Source organism: Seriola lalandi, unplaced genomic scaffold (genome assembly GCF_002814215.2).
Source record: "Seriola lalandi dorsalis isolate HSWRI2012SDOR001 ecotype SW California unplaced genomic scaffold, Sedor1 jcf7180002054689, whole genome shotgun sequence".
NCBI lineage: Eukaryota > Metazoa > Chordata > Actinopteri > Carangiformes > Carangidae > Seriola > Seriola lalandi.
In genome coordinates, this window is record NW_019525242.1 from 2,252,497 (window position 1) to 2,269,055 (window position 16,559).

The window sequence follows — 16,559 nt, forward strand, 5'->3', positions numbered from 1 at the left end:
GAATTCTGCTGAAATGTCACTTTATGTTTCTCGCTGTCGGCTTCATGTGTCATCGCAAGGACGCTGCGGATTGAAAACCTCTGGAGCATAGTTTCCTTTACATGTGAACAGGATGGGAAAATATATTTAGCCGGCAGTTGAATGATGCTGTTAGCATGGTCTTTATTCTAAACAATGGAGCTGGCTGACTAAAGTTGTGACAGCATTTGATCCGACCAGACAGTCCTTAGTCCTACTACATATCAAAAACATCATGTGGCTACCAGGCACTGGGATCCTGTTGCTTTTGTAAAGTACATGTGAAGCGAACACTTACCTTTCATCCTTTTCCCGTTGTCTTTGTCTGTCTCCGTTTCCAGTCTGGGTCTGGGTCTGGGGCTTTGTGTCCATCACCATCATCAGCCTGCTGTCTCTGCTGGGCGTGGTCCTCGTGCCTATCCTCAACCAAGGCTGCTTCAAGTTTCTGCTCACCTTCCTGGTGGCGCTGGCAGTGGGCACGCTCAGTGGCGACGCTCTCCTTCACCTGCTGCCTCACGTGAGTACACCACAGAGAGCCAGAAGAACAGTTGTGCACAGTGGAGTAAAAACCTTTAGTGGAGCTGTTGAATGTGATGAGTTCTGTCTTTTACCTTATCAAATTTGTGGTCTTATCTTTTCCTTCCTCTGGACTAACCTGCAACTGTGGGTGTTGTTGTTGAAAATATGACAAAATTTTGACTTATGACCTCCAGAGATGACATGTTACGGCTGCATCACGTCACACATCACAACATCATACCCAACTTTGATTAAGATGTTCATCCAACATTACATAGACTAGAATCTCATATTAGTTGTTTTTCCTGCAGTTATATTGACATTATCAATATATGCTTCATATGGATATGAATTATAAAAATCTTAAGAGCTCAGGAAGGATAAAGTAACCAGGTGAACTGATACACAGCTGTGGTGGTCCTGTAAGATGCTTGAATGTAGTTCACATACATGTTGAATTGTAGTTCTAATTCAGGGATCAACCTAAAAATGAATAATTTCCTCAACTGTAATTCTTTACAGTTAAGGAACTGCTGAGCTATAATTATTTCACAGCTCAGGTAATGTAATCATTGTACTTTTTATAAGGGATTTTTGTGATTATCAACCATCCTCTGCTTCACCCTTACTGCTCATTCTGTTCTTCTATTCAGCGTTCTTCCTCTCACTGAGAAGAGCCAGTAGGAGTTTGATCTGTCAGAGGAGAAGATGAAAATCTACTTATGTCCTGATAAATGCGCCGTCTCTCAGTCGTCTTTTGTTCCTCTCTGTGTTCAGTCTCAAGGGCAGCACGACCACAGCGAGCCAGGGACAAGCCACGACACCAATCTGGTAACAGAGTTTGATGGAGTCTGGAAAGGCCTAACAGCTCTAGCCGGCATCTACCTCCTCTTCATCATCGAACACTGTATCGGCATGTTTAAACATTACAAAGACCAAAGGGTAAGATCAACATGACCCTGCTGTATGGACAAGGCTGAACCTCACAGTTATTATCAGACACTAATTCTCCCAAGCAGTTTTTTTTTTGGGTTGTGCATGAACTTGTCTCTCTGCTCACAGGGCATGAAGAAGGTGAGTGAGGAGGGGAAGATTGGCAGGAAGTTGTCAGATCACAAGTTAAATCGGCGCTCAGATGCAGAGTGGCTGCACCTGAAGCCACTCAATGAAGGTAAGAAGTGTGCAGGTTACGGCTCACAGCCTGGCTGAAACTGGCTTTGTCTATGAGGGCTGTTACTGGAACATCTCCTCTGTCTCTCTCTCACAGACCCCGACAGCACGGCCATCTCCTGTGACAACGGTCACAACGACACACAGCTCACGGAGCTCCAGACACCCGACTCCCCCACTAACAGGACGCCGCTGGCAGCCACAAACTCCCAACAGGACCACCACTCACCCACCAAGGAGAACGGACGCAAGGCCAAGCAGCACAGTCACGGGCACAGCCACTCACATGGCCATGGGCACTCTCATGGTGGGAACTGCCACTCCGACCAGGAGATGAAGGACGCTGGTATAGCCAGCATCGCCTGGATGGTCATCATGGGCGATGGCATGCATAACTTCAGTGACGGCCTGGCCATAGGTAACAGGGTTTGAGTTTGTATCTTATCTGTACTGTGTCCGCTGTGAGGAAACTTACTGACACTAACTCATCAGCAGCTGGAGTTACATCTGTTGTTATGGAAACAGGTTTGGTTGTTTTCATGCCGCCAAAGTATGGAATTTCAATCATATGATAACAGACAACAGAGACAGGGGTTAACCTTATTGATCCTTGATTGGATGATCCTTGATTGGATGATACTATCAGCAAACTATAGTTAACATCAAATCAATGTCCCACCTCACAGGCAGCCATGGCTTTCCATGTTTATCATCATGGGCAACAGTCGACCTCTCACATCAGAGAGAAAGTGAGACAATTATGGTTTAAAAATGGACGAAACTATATCATGACAAGTAAATAAATCGGTCAAAAAATGAGTGGCCAATCACAGACAATTCTGTCATTTCCTCTCTCAATGAAATTAATAAAAACTGCACTGTAATATAGAGTATATTCAGTTAATAGTTCATAGCCCCAAATAAAAAGAAACAGCAAAACAGATGATATTAACTGTTCAGGTGTTAGTATGACATAGAAGTGATGGAAAAAAATCACTGAGTTTGATCCTTTTTGGATGGTTTGACACATTTTCCTTCAGTATTTTTTATTTTTTACTTCATTAACAGAACAGCCAGACATTAAAGTGGAATTTACGAATTAAAGGAATTAATTGGCAAAATTAAATATTGGCAGAATTTCCCCGTTCTGTATTCCAATTTCATGTTTTTAATTGTATTAAAAAACAGAAACACAGTACTCTAAAGGAGAATGTAACAACCCTGTTATGACCAACAGCTTCAATTATTTTATCTTTGTTTCTGAGAAATGTTTTTTTTCTTTCTCTCATTTTGTTGTGGCTCAAAATACTACAATACCCTTGTGCCTCAGGTGCTGTTGCCATGGAGAAGAAGCCAGAATTTAAATGTGAACTTACTAAAGCTACAGATTGTGTTTTCACTTCTCTCCTGACTGTAAGCTGCAGCTCTGCTCTGCTGTCAGCGCCTCACATAACAGATTCTCACTGAAATGCACCTTCAGAGTTTGTTCGTAACTTCTCCTGTAGAAGCTCCAACTGTGCATCATGTAACTCGGAAAAACGAACGGGAGAAAAAAAAAAAGCTCCTGTCACTTTGCAACTCCATTGAACTTTGTTACCACCGCCAGACATCTCAGATATTATAGATTAATTGAAAGGAAAGTGGCAGTTCAGTCTGATGATAAAGCTGGTTTTGTGTTGCATTGTGTTGAGGGTTCACAGGTTGTGACTGGTTAATGGTTAATGGTTAATGTAAACATTATGTTGCTACCACATTTACCGCAAAATTCTGTTCCTCCACAAATTCCAAGGTCAGAAAGACCAGAAAGTTCAATATTTTGGGAAGTACACTAACTCACTTTTGATACCACTCTCTGTAAACATGAAGCTACAGCTAGCAGTCAGTTAGCCTAGCTTAGCATAAAGACTGGAAACAGGGAGAGATAGGAGGCGAGTGTTGAAAGTTTCCATACTTTTCTCTGACACTGATCTCATCTCTACAGGTGCAGCGTTCAGTGCGAACCTGACAGGAGGCATCAGCACATCAGTGGCTGTTTTCTGCCACGAATTACCTCATGAGCTTGGTAAGTCGCACGCACCAAGAGAAAGTGTTAAACAAAACAAGTCATTTACTCATTACACACTGCACACTTAATTTATTCAACGAGAACAAAGCTGTTTTTGGGAAGGCTGGGCAGTTAATTCACCGCACAGAAACTTTAATATGACTGAGTCTCACAATCAACTGTCCCCTGAAACCTGTTAAAAACCCAGTGGTGTCAATAATCATCACTCTTCTCTTCTCTGCAGAAAAATGTACTTTTTTCTGCCAGATTAATGGCTTTTGTCTGACAGCAGTGAAATGGCCTGTCAATGTGTCTGTCAGTGAAGATGATGCAGCGCGCCTGGCACACATTGTTCAATACAGTCAGACTCAAAGATGGTACAGCTGCTGGTGCATTCATTTGCATTCAAACGTGTTCTCTCCGAGGACCCTTTTGATTCAGTTTGATTCAGCAACAGCGAACAGTTTTGTTTAGAGCTATGCTTTTTCTTTTTTTTTTTTTACCTCTCTGCCCGTTTGTTTATAGTGAGAGGATGGGGGGTGAAACACACAGACAATGGGGCCATCCATTGCAGATCAGTACTAATGATGTGTCTCGTCATGGCGCAGTTTCCATGCCTCGTTTGTGCGCTTGAAGAATAGAGTAGTGTCAATTATGGCAGAGTGTGAACTGGTGAATAATGGCCCACATTTGTCTGCCCGCCCCCCCCTTGTCTTGACCAGCGGCTTTCTGTTCTGCTGTTGTGTTTAGTGGGAATATGTGAAGAAAAGGGACGAAGCACATTTGGGTTTAACTAATGTGGCAAAAATCTGCTTTATAGTCTGCGATGTTTGGCACTTAGCAGTTTGAAGTGCCAAGAAATCTGCTGTTTAGGCTTCGGGATCATATAGAATAAGAGCTTGAGCTTTGATTTGAACATTTCTGTGATTTATGGTTATTTTTACTCACTTGTACTCGAGTTTCCAGATGGTTAACTGCACCACGAGTCCCGTCCAAGCGGCATGTGAACATTTGCGAGATTGTTCTCTTTTTTTTTACCCCCTCAGTGCAATTTCACATTTCCTGTTGATTCAGAGCCCATTTTTGAGGAGCACTTGTTGTCGTGCCTTCACCCCCATCGGGCCGCTTGTCAGACAAACCCAGCAGTTTGACGAGTGCACCTCTCAGCTCCTCCTGAACACAAAAGCCGTCCCCCGACTGGCAGCTGGATGGAAAGATGATGATTATGAGGCATCTTTAACCACCCAGAGTGAAGCTAATTGGCAGTGATGGGTGTGTTAATTGCGGTAGATGAGGCGGTGGCAGGCGTGTCTGAGCGTCTGAAGAACTGGAACTGGGGAGGCAGGAAACCGCACAGTGAGTTGAAGAGGCAAAAAAAAAAAGGCCATTGAAGTGAGGTGTGTGCCGACTGTCTTTCTTTAACTTCACCCTCTTTTTATCGTGCTTTGATTGATGGATGAGAGCAGAGTGGTAATATATTCATTGTGGTAATTAGCGAGGAAAAGAGGACGCTTGTTACACAGCGCAGGAAATGTAGGCCACCCCCTTCTCAGTATTCATCTCTCTTTCCAAATCCAGGGCGTTTCCGCTGAGACTTGGGCCTCTTCCCGCATTTGGCCCGGCAATGATTGAAGAGGGTAGAGAGGCTACAGCATGCATATGTAATCATAAGTGTATCAGGGGGAGTTAAAGATATATTTCTTCGAAAGAGCAGCTCCTGGTCTGTTTCTCGCCTACTTGAAGACAGATAGCGGTGGCAGATGCGTGGAGGGAGTTTGTTTTGAACAGGTTCACCTCATCACCGAAGGCACAGTCAGAATTGACTGAAAAAAAAATAAAATAAAACACACAGCGTGACATGTGCCAAGCCTTTCACCCAGGGGTTTATGTGCAGCAAAGTGCACGTCACTCTGCAAACTGTAAACAGGAATTGGACACAGCGCTGTCAGCGCTGCAGCTTTACACTTTATGTGGCTTTTACATTTCGTAAACAACTTGTGAGCCCAGCGGAATCGCTGACGAGCGTCAAATGTTGGGATGCAGTTTTGCACACTGTCAGAATAAGAGATGGATATATGGAAATTACTGTAATGGTCTTTAAATGAGTGTGTGTCTCCACTGGCTGACAGGTGACTTTGCGGTGCTGCTGAAAGCTGGGATGACAGTGAAGCAGGCCATTGTCTACAATCTGCTGTCCGCCCTCATGGCCTACGTTGGCATGATGATTGGCACAGTTGTGGGCCAGTACACACACAATGTCACCAACTGGATCTTCGCCATCACAGCTGGCATGTTCCTTTATGTGGCTCTGGTGGATATGGTAAGTTGGCACAGTGCATTTAACAGCCCCAGAGTGATAATTGCCCCCCCTCTTCCTCCCGCCAACAGCATTAGCTTAACTTTCACTTTCACCTCTCCCACACGGGCTCTCAGCCCTCTTCTCTCTGCCTCCTGATCTGCAATGCTAATTCCTGGAAGTCCTTCTCTGATCCCAACTGGTTACTTTGTCTCTTTCGTAGCTGCCAGAAATGCTTCACGGGGACAGCGAGGACCACAAGCGTTGCCAGCTGGGACACTTTATCCTGCAGAACCTGGGCATGCTGACCGGGTTCGGCATCATGCTGCTCATCGCCATCTTCGAAGATCGCATCGTTTTTGATTTTGGCTTTTAGTAGAGGAGAGAGGGACGGGGGAGCTGGATGTTTCAGTATTGTTCTTCTTGGCCTTAACATGCTTCGTTTGCAGTGTATCGGCCCAGTCTTGCATGCAGTGTGAGTCTCGTTCATGGCTCGTGCCTCCGCTCCGAACATGCAACGGTAGTTTATGCATATCTCATGACTCTGCTAGTGATGTTTACTCTCTGCTCCACTGTCACCTCTCCTCTGTCAGCCCCAATTTGTCTGCTCCTCGAGCAGCAACAAAAAAAAAAGGCTGAATGAAAGAAGAGCGAGGCTGCACTCCATCCAGAAAACACCACCCCTGCTCTCGACCAGTTAACTCCATCTAAAAAAGAAGGGCTGTAGATACAGAGGAGGTTTAGGACCCACGGTGGTGCAGAGACGCAGCTGTCACAGCCTAGCAGCTCGCCACCTATCCATCATCACCTGTTGTTAAACGTGTTGTCGTCGTACCCCTCCCACGTCTTCGTCTCTTATCCACCCTGTGCTGTGTCCCGTCATCCATGCCTCCTACATCTGTGGTGTGAGTGTCCCATCCGCCATCCATCACCAGCTGTGGATGTCATCACGCCGTGTATCAAACATCTCGTGTCTCTGTGTGCCAAGCCCTGGCCACTGGAGCAGCACCACAGCTGCTCTAGCGCAGTGTAAAGAGACGCAGAGCCTGGTCTAGCTCGCTCCAACATCTGGAATTAACCCTTTAGCTCACATTGCTACACCTGCGAAAATGTTTCCACAGCTTTTAAGCTGCGGTGTCAAAACAGAAACATGTTCCCCTGACTACATGTGGGAGATGATCTAAATGACTCAGTGTTATTATTCAATTGCAACTTTATCCATTTGTTAATTTTGAGTTATTTTTAATTGTCAAATTAGATTGTTGGACTAATTAAACCTAATGTAGTTCATAGTAAAAACTAATGCAGCTGCCAAAGCCTTTACAAATTAGCATTTACAGTAATAATGTTTTTTTCTTTAGAAACTAGAAATCACAAGTGTCTGACTAGTTTTTTTAAGGGTTTGACAATCTGTAGCCAAATGAGACATATCCTTAGGCGTTTATACTTTATCTCTCTTTACAAGAATCAGCAGCTTCAAAATGTGAAAACTAGTTATTATTCTTCATCAGAAAGTGTTGTAGTTTACTAGATTCATTTAGGGTGCCTCTTTGAGTTCCTAAAAGGTGCTTTGTCTGATGGGACTGCCCTGCAGTGGACATTTAATTACAGTAGGAGGTTGAGTTGTCGCACTAATGCAGATTTCTTGAAGTACTGTAAATACATGAGGTCTTTATAGTGTCAGTAGCTGAGCAGAGCAGCTTAAAGCAAACGTTTGTTCCTGCTAATAGTTTTGAAGAATCACTGAACCTCCTGACAATCGCAGACAGACCAAGCAAAAGACAGTACTCTTGTTTCACAGCAAGATGATGTACAGTGTGCTTTCATATGAGCATTCCCTGCACTTGTAGTGGATGATAAACCCAGGTTGTCAAACCAGAGGATCATTATTATTATTATTATTATTATTATTATTATTATTATTATTATTATTAATATTTTTACAAGCATTCCTCATGTATGTTTGGGTGTGAACATTAAAGTCTGGTGACTGTGCCAAAACTAGCCCTAGTGTGGAATTTCAGTGGCTGGTGCTTGACACCTCCCCGCCCCTGCCCCAACCCCCGACATTCCATTGGCTGTTCTGCTGCTCACATGCTAAGCTAGCTAGCTAGCCCTAGCTTCAGCTGCTGGAGCACACAGATGATGTGTGTGGCTTCATTTATCCTGTCACTGTGTGACATCCATCGTCTATGTCTTAACTGGCTGTAAGTCATCGTCAGTCATATTGAGCTCATGTTATTGATCTGACTGATTCATGCATGAAGCATGAGTGAAACGGTACAGACGTCGTGTTGAGTGTAAAATTATTTTCATTCTTTGTACTGCAAAGTTAAAATATTGACAACCTTTGTTACTTTTAAAATGAAGCGAGTGTGAAGGTAATGAGACGTTGTTTGGGGTGTAGTGTAACTAGTGTTACGAGCCTTTTTTTGTTAGCTAAAAGCAAATATGCAGGTGGCAGAATATAGCTCATCATCTTCTATATCTTTTTACAAGAATTTTTTTATTCCATCTTGTGTTCATATTTAAATTTAGTGCAAAAAAAAATAAAACGACTTGAATGTAATTTCACTCTGTTCTAACATCAAATAAGCTAATCATCATCTGCTCTTTAAAACAGGAGTTCATACTATTCAGTCATTTCTAAACTGTCCTGTCATGTATTTGATAAGAGTTAGTGACACTTATGACTCTATGCCCCAAATACAAAGTTTCTTCACTGTTAATTGGGCAAAGAAAATTGTCCATAAATGAAAGTCTATGATTGTTCTCTTTTTTGCTTTGTTGTCTGTATATTTGTTTAGTAATCTGGATATGAAATGTAAAATGTGACATCCGTGCTGTTTGCCTGTCTGTGCATTCTCCCCTTTACGAAAAGAAAATAAAAACTCTGAAAAGATCCCTGACTCTTGATCTCTGAAGGGTTTTGGTATCATGTCGGAGAGACAACAGCAAATCCACAGCAGCATCACAAAACTGTCAGTATCACTCTTCTGCCTCTATTCGTCTCCTTTTTCAGTTTGCAGTTCCCAGATCAGCAGGTTTGGTAGCACTGATTCTTAAATATATGCGAAAGCGCAGTGCATGGAGCGTAGATTTAGAAACTAAATGTATGAGGTGCAGGTGCGACACTGCAGTGCCCTGGCTGCTGTAAGAGCTGTTGCTAACTCTGCATAATGAAGTTACCAGCGTGGTCTGAATGTATTTCTGCAATCAGAAATAAATTGTTGGGAATGTGGCTTCTACAGTGTTTGGGTGCATTTATACCTGCTGACTGTTGAGTCCACAAGAATGTCACCAAATGTATTTGGACAGTTTTTTTCATTTTTACTCTTCGGGCTCTGAACTTGAGCACATTCAATTTTAGTTAAAGTACAACATACAAGTTAATCAAGTTGAGTAAAATATTAAAAATAACAATAATAGTAAGTTGCAAATCCCCATTATCCTCACTCCCCACCCCACATCACTAAAATTAGTCAATTCATTGAAATATCAAATATGTACATGGACCCATGTCTGCATATACACACACATACATATACATACACACCCATACCTATATATACGCACATATATATATATATATTTATGCACATACGGATGCACCTACATGGGTATAACGCATAGCGAATACCAGTAGTTCATGTAACTAAACTGTTGAGTGCAGCTTCCTTCCTCTCTTGCTTGCTGTGGTGTCTCTCTGCCTTTGAATGCAGCTCAGTCAGACCGAGATATTTTACAATGATTATAGACTCTTCCGTTAGCGTTAGTCTAGTCTTCATTTTCATATTATGCTCATAGATTAGTCTAATGGAAGTAAGACCGTTTCACACAAATAAAGACTGAATCATTTTAAGTAAAAAAAAATTGACACCTTACCCGCAGGCTAACTCAGGCCTAAGACCAATGTTGCCAGGGTAACAATCACACCTGCGGTGACCAGCACAGAACAGCTAAAAATAGGAAAACATGGCTCATAATTTGTGGCTTGCTAACATTGTTATGCAGAGAGTGATGAGAAGGGAAATAGTTTTTAGAGACTGCAGCCATTTCTTTTCCCATATCACTTAAAAAAATAGTTTCACTAACTGCTGAATTCTTCCAAAAGACAAACCTTTTCTGCTGGGGTAAACGGAGCTGAGAAGTTGGATGCGTTTCCTAGATCGGCAATTTTTATTTTGAAAAAAGTCTTAATTTACCGAGAATTAAACTGCTTGTGCAACGGAGGAATTTAGATAGACTCAGTCTATCAGAAGTCTGACTACTTGTTCTATCTAAGCCAGTTAAATAATGATGAAATGTTGTCCAATGAGTTTAGATGTATTTGACTGAATCTGAGCCAGAAGAATGTCCCACTATATCTCTGTATTGCTTCTGTCAGCAGTGAAATCAATAAATGCCAATGTGCTAGTTCCATTGTAGCCATACATGCCCAAGTCATTACAGAACCAGCACCATGTTTGACAGATGAGGTGCGTCATGGGTCATGAGCTGTTTCTTTTTTCCTCCACAGTTTCCTCTTTCCATCATCTGGATAGAAGTTGATTTTTGTTTCATCAGTCCATAGAACTTTGTTCCTGGTTTCTTTTTGTATGTTTCTGTGAACCACAACCTGACCTCTGCAATGAGCCCTCTGAGGTTCTGGTCATTAAGTCTTCTCTTCATCATCGACAAGGGAACCTGTCCGTCTACATCCTGTAGAGCGTCGTTGACTTGCTGTGCAGTCATGAAGTGGTTTTTCTTCACCATGAAAATGATTTTCTGCTCATCCACAAGATTTTGATAGAGTTTTGCTTTTTGTTGAGCCTCATTATTATCCTCTTCACTTGCATACTCCTCATACTGACAGACAATCCGCCTCAATCTAAAATGGTAACTCTCAACTCTGAGCAACATGTGAGCTCTTTTGTGCTTGAACTAACATAAAAACACACAGCTGCGCACGAAACATTTAGCTGTTGAGTTCAAATGACTTGTGTTCAAGTGCAAAACTACTTTTGAACACTTAAACTTTGGGTGCTATGTTTTTATTGTTTCTAATCGAATTATTCTTACCTGCCATAGTTGTATTCCTGTAGATCCCTGCATAAAAAGGCACAAGAGACAGTGTGTTTTTTCATTTTTGTAATCACAGTTACAGAGTTTGTATTGAACAGAGGTGTAAAACTAAACAGAGACAACAGAGACTAGGAGCTGAGCTGGCAGAGCAGCGCGACCCCTCGTCTGATCCAGTGCTCGGCGGGCACGTTGGTGTTGAGCACCATGGCGATGACATAATTGGTGGAATGTCCAGTGGTGGACAGGGTGCCGCGCCGCTCGCTGGTCTTGTAGACTGGCACCACATAACACATCCTCTGGGGGATGTCTTGTCGCTTAATGGGCCTCAACCACATCTGACAGAGAGAGGACGGAGCACAGAGAGGCGTTACAGAGGGGCCGTCGGGGGCCAACAAGGCCAAATGATGAGATTTAAAATTTAAGATGTGGCTGCCATGTTTGCCTACTTCTTTCTCCATTAGCCACTTTTGGCAAAAAGTCTGTGTCATTTAGACGTTGCTTTCCTTTCAAAATATCTGACTGGAACAAAAAACTGGCAACAAAATGAACTGTCCTGATTACAGGACAAATGCATGATATCGGACGTGGTTGTATTCAAAGAAAATGATCAGATTATATTCAAGGTCAGGACAGATAAACATGTAACACAGTAGAAACTAACCTGGATCTCGATTTGTTATCCAAACATTAACTTACAAATTATAACTTTGGGGACATAAACTTATAAAACAATTGCATTAACAAGGAATATTCCCTTTGGGCTATTAACAAGTCTTGGTTATGCAAAAGGGATAAACTGGGCCACTCAAAAAACATCTTACAAGGAAAAAAAAAAAAAAAAAAAACAAGAAACAAAAACAGTTTGTTGAGTTGCAGCCAGAAGAGTACTGATCTGGTTCCATAACGGGCGCCTCTATGAAGATTTGCATTTCAAAGCCAGTCACGGCCTCTGTTGTGTTTTTTCCCCAACAAATAATAAACACATTTTTAATTAAGTTCTGGTCTTGTCAAAAACTGATTCTGTTAATAACTTGCCCTGAAATGTCTGAATATTAAAAAGTCAGTCTTGTGCATTATTCATAATCACTTGAATGCATAGTGAAGAAGACACAACAGAGGCAGAAAAAGAATAAGAAAACAAGGAAAACTTGAGCGGTCCTCGCTCTTAGCCACTGGCACTCTGCTTCCATCACTCTGTCAGTCTACTTTCATATAGCATATCAAACTCAATTAATATAAGGATGAGAGAAGCAGCCAGGCTTCCTACAGGCACAATGTGAGAAAGTGCTGAAGCTGCTCTGTGCTGAGTCCAGAGAACAAGGAGATGTGAACATCCTCCTGGGTAGAACTGCAGCTACAGTCTGCTGCTTGCTGTTCACTTTCTCCTTGGAGACTCACAAAATTGGTCTGTGATTAAAAAAAAACCAAACCTCCTTGTAGGAGGTTACAAGCTGAATAACACTGGAATCTGCCCAATTTTAATAATTTGAAATGAGGCTCATATCTCTCCTCTTTTTGACACCTATAGGGATTCACAGGAGCTGAATCAATAAACTTCCTCAGATTTTATATAAGAATATGTTATGCGTTATGTTATTTTCACTATAGCCTATACTACCAGGTCATCTCAAACTAAGGCTTAATATTTGCCCTCATTGAGGTGTAAAACCCTAACAGTATATAAAGTGTAAACCCACACTTCTCTGTGTTTATTTGTACTTTCAGTTAAAATGCTTCTCTGTGTTGAAAACTGCTGTTAAAACTGCACCGATTATCATCATACAAGAGACATCAGAGCAGCAGAATCAGATCTGGGGGAAATGGGGAGAGTTTCTGTAGTTCACCTTCACCATGGAAACAGCAGGTGACAAAAAAAAATCTCATGAAAGAGCATATTCCAAGATTCAAGTTTCCATTTTTGAACATGTTAATGACTTTAAAAGTTAAGTAGAAAATAAACAAAACTTTGAAAAAAAAACCCAAACAATTTAACTTTGTATAATGAGAAAAAATCTTCAATGTGCCCATCGTCATATCTCTGAAAACTAAGCAAACTCCATCTGCCAATGAAAAACACAAAACAGCGAGATGTTTTTGTCACACTATTTGTTTAGCAAAGTTGTGTCTGAGGTAGCCTGGTTCCAGACCTCTTCATCACCACTTACAGCTCTAATTTATTTAGTGATTCAAATGTGTTTAGTACATGAAGAAGGAATCTTTAAGCTAAAACTATAATGAAGCACCACTGTCACAGACTGGAGCTTTTAGCTGCGGGGCTGTTGTAAGCTCAGCTGTTGAAAGTTTATCAAATGATCACAAAACTCACAGTAGAATTTATAATGTGATAACTGTGGTCAATAATAGGCTATTAAACTTAAACTTAGAAGCAGTCTTCTACGAAACTGAAGGTTTGAACATATTGACCTGTCAACTGAATCGTAGCTGTGTGAACACCTGTGTGTTGCGTTGACTCACTGTTGTGCGTACTGAAGTGCATTTGAATGGCGAGGTCATCACTTTAGCTTACAAAACAAGTGAACTACATACATAGCTAACCACATAGTGAGTGGCCACAAGTGTTTGAGCTGACCTGAATGAAAAGTGATTTGGGATTTACTGCTCTATAAACAACGAGACATTGTCTAACATGGTGTCAGGCTGAATGACTGGAGTGATACAAATCGGCAGTTCAGTCTGACTATCAGGCTGTTTCTGAGGATTCTTAAATGTTGCTTTCTAACTAACAGTATTGTGTAGTGGGTGTGCTCCTCACCACAGGCATCGGGTCATGCAGCACTTTGGGGTAGGACTCAGCAAGAAGTTTGGTCTCTCTGTCCCAGCGGGCGCCATCGAGGAAGAGGCCTCGAATGTACACACCTGACAAAATCATTCAGAGGTAGAAGACAAGAGGTGAGTGTTATTATTAGAGTCATCCACTTCCTTCTGCAAACGCCACATAACCCACGGTCATTGAGGAACCCTGTGACTACAACACACGCAAATGTTGGCTCTTCCAGTAACCACACGACTTTATGAATCAAGCTGAACTGACCTCTGTGTGAAAACACTGTCTTTTCATACAGCATGTGAGCTCCCCTATTAATGGTGCAGGGAAAAAAAGGGCGAGATTTAGAGATAACTGACTCTTGGCATCCTGTCAGTATAACACACTCAAATGCACAAACACACTGTCAGATTAGTAGTTTGGCAGTATGGGCTGTGTTGGTGTGATGGGGCCCCAGCTGGGAACTGATTGATGGTGAGACTTTATGTGAGACTGACTGAGAATCTCACAGCAGAGCTGGAGGCACAGCGAGGGGCTGACGCAGACCCGCATGCAGGCAAGAGACAGGGAGGCTTTGCTTCAACTTTATACTCACTTTATACTCCGCCTCTCTCATTTTCAGTCAGCCTAATGTCAGTTTTCATCTGTTTGTTTCTTCTCCTCCACCCACTGCCTATGTGCCTCTTATTTCACTCTCTGGTTTGAAAGCTTGTATCTTTTTCCATTTCCTTCTGAATCCTTCCTTCCTCAAGTGCTCTCTATCATAGTGTCTTACCTCTGCTTTCATTAAACTAGGGGATGATTTGCTGAATATCACCTTTCAATAGCTCTTCTAATATCCTACTTTTTCTTTTAAACTACCATCCTTCATTCTCCCTATAACCACTCTTGCTCAATCTGTCTCCTCCTCCTCTCCCCCACTAGTATCGTACCGTCCTCTGGGGGTCGTTTGTATTTTCTGTCATCCAGGACCTCGAAGTCGAAACCCAGCAAGTCAATAGGGACAGTGTGTTTCCTGGCATAGTTCTGCTGGCTGCCTGTGAGGAAGGCCTGGGTGAAGAAGAATCCTGATATCCAGAATACAGCAGGTGTACCCTTATCATACCAGTCCTGAACACACAGCAGGGCACAGAAGAGAGGGACAATTACAACCACAACCAGTCAGAGTACTGTGGACACAAAGGTTTTCAAGTGGGTTCACATGATTGAGTGTTGGTTAAGTTCAGGTTACTGTACACTTTGTGTACAGTTTTTGTATTTATATACAGCAGGGTAATCCACGACAGAAAAAAAAGAAAAATGCACATATGAACAGCACAAACATAAAACTAGGGATGGCGGGAGCACAACTACATTACAATATCATATGTTTAAACATAATGTTCAGTTGATTATGTGAGTGTGGGAACAGTGTGAATCTGATCAGTGAAAGGAACTGAGCACTGAAATCAGTCTCTCAAAAAATTTCTGAGCTGAGGTCAACACAGTTGTATCACATCTCATTTAAATGCTACATTCTAATGTGAAAAAGGAAATTCTTCACTTGCTCTGAAAATATTAATGAACCATTATTAACATCACTTCACATATCTGCTAGTTTTCCCATATCAATAGGGTTTAAAATTTCAGGTAACCAGACTATGTTGAGAGTGTGCTCATTCATACACATGCTCCTAATGACAATACTAACATACTGATGTTTAGCAGTTTTAGCAGTTATAATGTAACGATTAGCATGTTAGAATGCTAACATTTGCTAATTAGCACTTAATACAAAGTACAGATGGACATCTTTGGTTTTGAAAGTTCAAAATCACAACATGCATTTAAGTTGAATCATCAGTTTTTTGTGTGTTTTCCATCCAATAGCCTGTTAGTTCGTATTAAACAAAAATATACTTGTTTGCTTTATGAGATGAGAGGAAGAACATCAGTTTCTTTGTGCATTCAGTAAAGAATGAAAAACATAGCCGTAGCCTAGCTTAGCACAAAAACAGGAAGCAGGGAGAAAGAGCTCACAGTTTTACTCACAGTTAGCTCACACAGTGGAACCATCTGATAACTATCTAAAGATGAACAAGTACCCTGTGACTGGACATGAGACAAGATTCAACATGTGTGTTTCCAGTCTTCGTGCTAAGCTAGGCAAAGAACATACTGTCTGCCTGAGAGGAAACTTGTTTTTCTTCTCAAAACTTGTTAAAACAGTAAACAATTTCTAGATTTCTTAAAGTGTGGATGTATTCTGTCAAGAAAGCTGCTGCCTCAGATAAGAAAGCCAAGACTTTCCAGTTCACCCTGTGGGGAGTCAAGAGTGGACATTTCAGTTGGATAACTATTACATACACACACACACACACACACACACACACACACACACACACACACACACACACACACACACACACACACAGAATTCTTTTCACTCAGCTGAGTAATGATGATCAGGAGGATATTTCTGCAGTGGAAATAGAAAAGGGAAACATGGAAACTGATGGTTAAGTGAAGCACTTCACTTTGCAGACTCACATGACAGACCGTGTGTCTCTACATGTGTTTCTTCTACCAACTGTGATAGATCCACCTACCTCCTATGTGTTGATAAGCCACAGTGAAATGAAGTGGTCTTGTGCAACTCAAGTGTGACACAGCTTAAGGCAGGG

General features: G+C 41.8%; 2 protein-coding genes across 7 annotated transcripts in view; one reads left to right on the forward strand and one right to left on the reverse strand.

Annotated features, from left to right (window-relative positions):
- Positions 1–8,949, forward strand: part of slc39a10 (solute carrier family 39 member 10) — a 28,226-nt gene extending 19,277 nt beyond the window's left edge. For all 6 annotated transcript variants that reach the window (XM_087178461.1, XM_023423153.2, XM_023423154.2 and 3 more), the window contains 7 exons: positions 360–535; positions 1,315–1,479; positions 1,600–1,708; positions 1,805–2,125; positions 3,689–3,769; positions 5,881–6,071; positions 6,271–8,949. In XM_087178461.1, the coding sequence (XP_087034587.1) occupies positions 360–535; positions 1,315–1,479; positions 1,600–1,708; positions 1,805–2,125; positions 3,689–3,769; positions 5,881–6,071; positions 6,271–6,423 (1,196 nt within the window). In that variant the 3' untranslated portion in view covers positions 6,424–8,949. The remainder of the gene's footprint in view (positions 1–359; positions 536–1,314; positions 1,480–1,599; positions 1,709–1,804; positions 2,126–3,688; positions 3,770–5,880; positions 6,072–6,270) is intronic.
- A 2,213-nt stretch (positions 8,950–11,162) lies between these two features.
- dnah7 (dynein, axonemal, heavy chain 7) overlaps positions 11,163–16,559 on the reverse strand; it is a 74,028-nt gene continuing 68,631 nt past the window's right edge. The window contains exons 65-67 of the mRNA XM_087178457.1: positions 14,829–15,006; positions 13,885–13,988; positions 11,163–11,446 (exon numbers count right to left, since the gene is read on the reverse strand). Coding sequence (XP_087034583.1) covers positions 11,240–11,446; positions 13,885–13,988; positions 14,829–15,006 — 489 coding nt within the window. The 3' untranslated portion in view covers positions 11,163–11,239. The remainder of the gene's footprint in view (positions 11,447–13,884; positions 13,989–14,828; positions 15,007–16,559) is intronic.